At 34.5% G+C, this 8,979-nt stretch overlaps 1 protein-coding gene across 1 annotated transcript; it reads right to left on the bottom strand.

The window, feature by feature from the left end:
* Positions 1–1,562: 1,562 nt before the first annotated feature.
* On the bottom strand, positions 1,563–5,496 carry LOC149532567 (alcohol dehydrogenase-like 5). The gene is made up of 11 exons (XM_089807557.1): positions 5,451–5,496; positions 5,073–5,231; positions 4,825–4,855; positions 4,035–4,177; positions 3,845–4,000; positions 3,279–3,361; positions 3,066–3,141; positions 2,678–2,739; positions 2,500–2,595; positions 2,253–2,408; positions 1,563–1,860 (listed from the first exon to the last, which is right to left on the bottom strand). The coding sequence occupies exons 1-11, from the start codon at positions 5,494–5,496 to the stop codon at positions 1,735–1,737; spliced, it is 1,134 nt and encodes a 377-aa protein (XP_089663683.1). The 3' UTR covers positions 1,563–1,734.
* Between the last annotated feature and the right edge of the window lie 3,483 nt (positions 5,497–8,979).

The following is an 8,979-nucleotide window of genomic DNA, read 5'->3' as shown; positions in this document are numbered from 1 at the left end:
TCTTTGTGACTCTTTTCATGCCACTAGATGGGATAAAGTGGCTCATTACAAGACTCCTTATCAATTGGGACCTGTTGTTGGTTACAGATGGAAGCATTCTTTTGAGTGGCCTCCTGGAGGCACAAACGTAGATCTTTAGGAGCTTTCTCAGATTCTGGCCTCTAGAGAGTGTTCCTCTTTGCTAGGTCTAGATGCTTTGGCTTGGGGGGGGGTACCTTGTCTGGTAAATATCATGTCTCTACGAGGTATTAGGAGATAACTAGACAATTATTTGGGGATGTTGAGGTCCCGTGGTGGAAGCAAGTGATCTGGAATAAAGTTTCTTGGTCCAAGTGCAATTTTTTCATGTGGCTAGTGGCTCACAACCGCTGTCTTACATGGGATAATCTTTGTAAACGTGGATTTCAAGGCCCCTCTTATTGTGTTTTGTGTGGTAATGGGGAGGAGTCTGTCTCCCATGATATGTTCTTCCATTGCTCCTATTCTATTCAGCTATGGCACCTTTGGTGGAGTGCTTGGGGTTGCTCTTGTAGGCATGCTTTCTCTTTGCTTGAGTTCTAGGCCCACTTAGGCAATGCTCCCTCCAAGTCTTCTCCTCTCCATGCTGCTTGGATTGCTGGCCCATTGTTCATGCTTTGGCATATCTGGCTGGAGAGGAATCGTCAAATCTTCCAAGATGTTTGGCTTGGTTTTTTGCATCTTTCGTGGAAGATCTCACATTCTCTTTAGGAAACAATTCAAGTGAAGTGTGAGCTAGATGAGGGTATGGATCCGGTTGATCTTGCTATATGCAATCACCTCAATTTTCATCTTCAAGATGGGGCTGCAGCTCAAAGGTTTCCTTCTATGTCTAACTAGCTTCAACATTAGAGGAAAGGTCAAGTGAATTGGGATGGGCATTGGACTCCTCCTCCCTGTGGAGTTCTGAAAATTAACACTAATGGTTCTTCCCGAGGGAATCTAGGCCTTGCTGGTATTGGGGGAGTGGCTCATTGCAGTTCTGGTGATGTTAAATTCTTTTTCTCAGTTCATAAGGGTGATTACACTAACAATCTCATGGAAGCTCAGACTATTTTATATGCTGTGGAACAGTGTTGCTTGCGGGGATGGAGTAAGATTATTTGTGAGTCTGATTCCCAAGTGGTGGTGAACTTGCTTTCCTTGCAGGAGCTTGAGGATTTTAGTTGGCAGCTGGCCATTGTTGTTAATCAGATTATTCTCTTTTTTACCTCTTTTCAATTCATTAGGTTCACTTATATTCCTCATAAATGGAATAGAGCTGCTGATTGTTTAGCCAAATGGGCTTCGGTCCAATTAAATTTAAGAAAAATGGCTTCGGTCCAATTAAATTAATCATTTGAATAGTTACATGTTGTGATGGTTAAACTCTTGTATTGTTCTTCCTAACAAGATTGAAATCACTACAAAGATTCCAAAATATAAATGTGAAGATAAAGGATACAAATGAAAAGAACACCAAATACCACCTAAAAAGAAGATATCAAATTAATATGAGCTTAAAAATAAGCAGCATGCAAATCAAGCCTAATTTGACAACAAAATTATGAATGACATTCAAGATGAAAATGGAAATATAACATCTCAAAAGAAAATAACTCTATACTGAAGTACAAAACATCTTGCCTTTAAGATGGTTGAATCATAGCCTTAAACATAAATATATATTTTCAATCAACTAAATCCAGTTGTTTCTCTATTAGTTGAAGGAGAAAGCTAATGCAATGCCCTGTCGATCCACATAATGCATCTCAAACATTCTCCTTCTTTCAACAACTCAAATGCCTTGTTGATCTCTGAAAATGAGATTTCATGAGTAATGAAATCATCTAGCTGAAGCTCCTGATACAACAGCAAACACAATCACAGTCATCATACGATAAAACATCTGTACGTCTATGTAAGTTTTTAATATTAAAAGCAGCAAAAACGGGGGCTCATCCAATAGCACAACAATAGGCAGAGCTTTTGTCAGTAGAGAAACAGCACATCAGCCTATTCTCTTTTTTAATATAAAAACCCCAAATTAATAACCATAAGCAACAAGTTTAACAAACTATATACTATGGAAACAACTAATTAGAATCACAGAGTTCATCAAACTACTGAGATTAACTTATGTGATACATCTACATAAGTTGATGTCAGAAATGAGAGAGTAAACTTTGAAGCATCCTATATATGTGATCACATATTGAGACTCAAAATGCCAAGGTCAGAAGATCCAGGAAAACCTTTTTCATGTACATGTCTACCAGTAGGGGAAGATCTTCTTTTGCCTTCATTCCTCCAAATAATGACCCTTTTATGGTCTTACCATGCACCAATTCTGCAATATTAATGGGTATCTCTGTCATATTCACTCCTAAAACCACTGTTGTACCCCATCCCTGCGAAATCCCCTTTGTTAATCACAATACAATATAATGACATCAAGCCAATCTTGACTCCACTTTTATAAATCAATGCATGAGATCTTACATTACGAGTGCTTTTGACGGCTTCAACAATGACAGAGCTGTTCCCTGTACAATCAAAGCTGTAATCCACCCCACTTCCACTCATTTCTTTGATCACCTGTGAATATATACATATACAAATTTAGCTCTTCCTCATCACACTCCTCGGTTAAAAATTTAGAGGATTAAAGAAGAAAAACCTGGTGAATTGGCTTTTCATGATCTTTAGGATTCACAAAGTCTGTAACACCAAATTTCTTTCCTGCCAATTAAAAACAAAATAGATAAGTTTGCTTCTTCTGTTAGATCTTTGAGATTGTCAAATGTAAATTTTTTACTTGATTAATCTGAAATTGTATTCGATTTTTCTTGTAGTTTGCTTGTTTTTCTTTGAAATTTTTAGTTAAACCTGAACATGGAAGAAAGTTCCTGATCTCGGCACATACCTATCCAACATGATGAATAGTAAGACGATTTAAACATCTTTGCAAAAATTATCAATAAATTGTTTTCGCAAAGACATGATAAAACGTTATCAATTTAATGCGAAATAACAGTGAAAGAGGTCCAAATTCACGTTCAATGTACCAATTTCAAATTTTTTAGGGTTCACATCAACACCAATGATTCTAGATACACCTCTGATTCTTGCACCTTCTGCAACCTGCAATTTTACATGTCAGAGAGAGAAAAAAAAACTAAAAAACTTGAATCAGCTATAAACTCTTTGAGCCACATCCTCTGTTTTTGCCACTTGATGAAGATGTTATGATCGAAGTGTAAGAAGCGTAAGTGAATTACAGCCATGCCAACAGTTCCTAAACCAAAGACAGCTATAGTGGAGCCTTTCTCTACGTTGCCCACCTTCCAAACCCCACCTAATCCTGATTAACAAAACCCTCCAAGATAATTAGCTTTTCAAAACACCAGTAAAATTTCAGGTTGAGTAACTAAATCTGATTCCTAGACACTATACTTACAAGCAACTTTTAGTCACTATATTTGCATACAAATTCTTCATTACTTCAATCAATCATATATGCAAGGGACTTACTGCATAATTTCCTGATACCCTAATTTGACAATTACAATTTGCTTAACTCTGTATCTCTTATTCTATTGAACTCAACAAGCTATCCAATTTGACAATTAAAATTTGCTTAACTCTGTATCTCTTATTCTATTGAACTCAACAAGCTATCCACTACAAAAGAGTGTAATATCACATTCCTAGCTCTCTCATCTTAATGATGGATCAATGAGTTTCATTCAAAATATTGATGTTAATAAACTTACACATAATCTTATTCAGAAGCATGAGTATAATATCATAAATTGTAGAAATCCGTTATCGTTAATAACTTTACCTGTTGTAACACCACAGCTAAGAAGACAAACTTTATCAGGGGCAGCCATTGGATTTATTTTGATGACTTGATTGACGTCTACAACAGTGTATTGGGAGAAACTGGAAACACCTAAAAGATGGTATAAACTATAAAGGCTTCCCATTGATGCTGAATCTTGTACCATTGTCACTTCTCATCAGTTCCTCACGTCTGCTTTTCATACCGTTGATACACATATTGCTTTTGGTTGATTTGCAATCCACACATTCAGTGCAATGTACCCTAAACACAGGTATCACCATGTCTCCCTCCTCAATACCATCTACATTATCCCCGACACTTTCTACTCTTCTGCAATTAAAATTCAATAAGTTGCTGACAATGTTAATTTTAATGTTTCAATTTTGTGACTAAATGTAATAAGTGCCAAGTTTACTATTCATACGTATGAGAGAGGGGCTCTTGTGAGCCATTAGTCATGAAATATGGGTCAACAAGCTTTGATTCAAAAACTAGACAGTTAAATTCTCATAGCAATATTACAAATGGAGAGGATGAAGAAGATGCGCAGGATGAACAAGAAGAAGATCAAAGGACATCCACAAAGCTGGAGGACAAAGAAGAGGATTCTTTACACTCTGACTAAGGAGTGACAAATAAAGTTTCCATATACTTTTCAAGACTTGTTTCATGGAGATCCATGCTTTAGTTTAGTAGATGAAGTTTGAGTTTTTAAGACTTTACTTACTATTTCTGCTGCTCTAAAGAAGTGGACTTGTACTCCATTTGGTATTATATGGCTCTTAGCTCTAGTTTCTTTATCTCTTAACCATTCTATGTACCTCTTGTATTATGTTTTTAATTGCTTTTGATCCTTCTGCTTCTGCCTCTTATTCAGCAAAACACGAAAAAATCACAATGTGACTTGCTGTCAAAAATATCACCTACTTACCAATATTAATGTCACTAAAATCAAGGAGCAAGAAAAATGGGCATACCCAACTGCTTCATGGCCATAAATGCGAGGATGTAGTTTGTTGTTCTCCTGGACATAACACACCACCAAGTCAGATCTACAGATGTCTTATGACAAATTGTAAGTTTTTTATTTGTTTAGATAATTCATCTGAAATCACACTTGCTTCTTTTTCTTCTGTAAGATCTCTTTACTAAAGTGATTCAAGATGACCCACCTAAGCAAATTAAAGCTTATAGCGGGCTACATAAGTCGAATAGAATTGCAAATCAGATAAAAGATTTTCAAACTGTTTTATATTCCAAAAACTGAGATCGGAGTGACATAGAGCGGTGCATATGATTCTGATGCGAACTTCCAGAGGCTGTGGTGGAGCAACTTGAATTTCCTCCATTACCAGAGCTTCCCCAGGTGCCCAACACACAGCAGCTTCAACAAAAGCACCATTTATGATCAGATGATGGATCAGGTAGTTTTTCATTCTGATGATGGATCATGTAGTATAATTTGCAACGTTATAATAAAAACAAGCACAATCAAATTTATTAAAAAAACTTGCTTGTAGAAATCTGATAATTGTTAAAATCTCTATTATCCCATTTAAGATTATAATTCAACTGGGAAAAATCATAGTAGATAGCACCTTACCTTTACAGGTTATAACTTTTCCCTTAAGAGTTTCCAACTGATCCATTCATGGCTGTCTGACAGTGAAGACACAGATTGTCAATGGGATATGGATCTCAACAATGATGAATTGTGAAAACGTGTTCTACTTAATGAGATTTCTACTTTTCTATGGAGAAGTTGGAGTCAAAGAAGGTACTCTATTTTCTGTATATATTAAAATACACATCTTTAAAAATTTGCTAGAGAACGAGATTCTGAAAAATAACTGTGTTAGTTGCAGACACGAGATTTCTGAAATGGTCTGCAATTTTTTATATGATTTTGCCATCTTGAACGGAGAAAATGACCGTCGATATTTTAATTTTTTACTACCTTTCTATATATTTTTTGTTTTTTTGTGGAGTTGTTAAGCCGAGAGGAGGCTTTCTACAGTGGCAGCAATCTTCAATGTAAACATTTTCCATTTTGAAAAAGAATTGATGTTCATTTACATGTCAGAAAAATAAAATAGAAATAGATTAAATATAATTATAATTAAAATCATGAAAATTACAGAGAGGAAATGGAAGTAAAAATGAGGCAGATCAAGAGTCTCGAATCATTTCCTCACGCCTCTTAGACTCAATAAATATGCGATGGCGCCTCGAGAAGGATATCTCTAGGCTTATTTTATATATATGTAAAATATATATAAGCTAGTTATTCTACAATGACTTCTTGTTTCCATGTAAAAAAAAAAATTGTTTAATATTTCATTTAGAAGTGTTGATTATATTTTAAATGTTGAAATATTTTGTATTTTATAGTTGGATGATATGCTTTAGGTGAAGTTGCACGTGTTGCATGCATATGGTATTAAGAGGTGTCATCTTTGAATGACTAAATTGGCTAGTGAAATTTATGGATGAATTGTATATTTTAGTTATATATAAAATATATTTAATATTATAAAAATTCTAATATTTAAGATTTATGGTGTAAGTTAATGTATTTGTTTAATATATTAGATGTACATTTGACAAAGTAAATTTTAATAAAAAGTTATCAATATCATTTTGAGAGTAAAGGAGTTGTCGAGAGATGTTTGAGTATGAGTTATCTTCGAAAGAGACATTTCATATTTTTGATGGACATTGGATAATGACAACAAAGTCAGTTGAGAAGTTTCTATTGACTTTCCTCTTTCTTGTTAATGCCAACTTATAAAAAGAAGGCTTATAAATAATAGTATCAATTGTCGTCATTTAATCATTGTAAACATGTGTATTGTGAGTGGATCTTAGAGCTTGATTTGGGTTGTTCATGGATTGAGATTGTTGAAGTTGATGAAAGCTCAATCCAATAGCTCCCAATAATCACCTGCATTCAAACACTTGTCATAGAAAGAGAGAAGCAAAAGCTATGGAGGCTGGAATTCTCAGATCCATAGATGAGACATTTTGGATGAGCCAAAGAAAGATTACTATTATCAAAAGCGAATGAATTGTTACAATGAGAGATCATCTTTATAAATAGGATGGAAACCCTAAAAAGGTCTAACCTAGGTTGCATAATAATAATCAATAAAAGAATTAATTATTATATGCCCAAAGTTTAACTTAAGTAAACTATAGATAATGACTTAATAATTAAATCAATATGATTTAATTAATAAGAAAATACTTTATTACTCTAACAACCCCTTTAAGATAAACTTAGAGAGTAGCTAAAAACCTAAAAACTACTACTAAAATTAAATTGGGTCCCAACAACAAGGCCTGATGAGGTACCAAAGCACAACCAAATCTCTGAAAAGAGAAGAGATCAAGAAAAACACATGGGAAAAACCCTACTCCAAAAAGAAATGAAAATAATGTTAAAAAGAACTAGTGAAGGAGTGAAGAAGCCTCCAAACTAGGGAATGTGCTAGAAGATAGGAACAAAAGATGATCATGAAGAACATCACTAAAGCATAAAGCTACAAACAGTGCCAAACTGTTGATCTGAAGAACCTCCATTGTATAGAACATGACTAGGTAGAGAAGACTAAGTCTGAAGAGTTGATTAGTCAAAGATGGAAGGTATCTTCATGGCCTTTAAAAACAAGAATGAAATAATGTTTATATGGTAAATGATCCATCTCATCGAAATGCATAGGTATCTAGCCATTGCAATCGCCTAGTACATAGGATCAAATACTAAATACATAGCTCACTCCATCGAACCAAGAAAGCAATGGAACCAACATAACTCCCTATAATGCTAAGAGGTAAGACATGAACACTAAAACGAAATGCAATATGTTCTGTAGAAAGAAGAACTAGGAACATCGAGAGTGCAAAGGAAGTATAAATACCTATAATGGCACGTGTTATCAACATATCTTGAAGCTAATGTCATGGAAGCTACACTCACTTGATAAAAGAAGATGAAAAATATGACCAACATGAAACCCCCCAAGGCACTTTGTAATGCAGTGCGAGTACAACAAAATACAAAGATGTGCAAGATCCCAAAATGCAATAGTGTGACACTTTATCTCAGTGCATTTACAAACTACTACAAAAGGATGTCAACAAAGATCAAAAAAGACATAAGACCGATACAAGAGATAGTACAACCCATTACAAATCATCTGAAGAAACAAAATTGATCTCTAGACCTTTAAAAACTAATATATCCACTAGAATGCAAAAAAACAAAAAATTGAATGGGATGTGCCTGGAGTAGAATCAGTAAATTAGAATGTCTCAAGATATGCCTTTGAGAGTGCAAAATAGAACCTCTGACTTTGCCTACATAAACTAGAAACCAAGCAACATCAAAAGTCCAAATCAACTGCACCATCATGATAGGCTCATAACCAATTTTTTGGCAAAATCTCATTTGCAAAAAATGGAGTTGGATGAGCAAGTTACAGCCAAAAAATACATGTAGGTCAAAAAGCACTAGAAATGCAAAAAAATATTGCCTTAGGAAGTGTGCCCAATAATACCAAAATTTACTTTGAGATTTGTACCAAGCTACATTAATCTACATACCAAAGTGTTTTGATTTGCGTGCCAAAAATCTCAATTTGCATGCAAAAATCTTGAGATGCATGTCAAAAAACTCGATTAATGTGCCAAACATCTTGAATTTTGCACCAAAAAATATTGATTTGCATACTGAACAATCTCAATTTTTGTACTGAAAATTCTCAATTTTCATGCTAAAAAATCTTGATTTTAGTGCAATTTTTTTAAATTTTCAGTGCCAAAAATTCTTGATTTTTGAGCCAAAATTCTCAAAAATCACAAAATTGCCACCTTGAGAAATGTGTCAAATTTGGGTGCAATATGTTTTTGCCTTAAATTTTACCTATGTCCAAATTGGACAAATTTTATATTAAAATAAGGGTTTTTGGGTGCTTTGAGCTCAACTGCGATGTCCATTTGGGCCCAAAATGACCTAAAAAACTAGTGACCCCTAGATTCAATACAAAATAATTCTAAAAAATGAAACCCTCTAAAAGATAAAGCACGGATCTAAAAGCCAAGAAAAACCTCTCATAAATAGAATAAGGGCA

The sequence above is a fragment of the Cupressus sempervirens genome, chromosome 10 (assembly GCF_028749045.1).
Source record: "Cupressus sempervirens isolate cs-2001-9-10 chromosome 10, ASM2874904v1, whole genome shotgun sequence".
Lineage (NCBI taxonomy): Eukaryota > Viridiplantae > Streptophyta > Pinopsida > Cupressales > Cupressaceae > Cupressus > Cupressus sempervirens.
The sequence above is the reverse complement of the archived record's forward strand: the minus strand, read 5'-3'. Positions and strand labels throughout refer to the sequence as shown.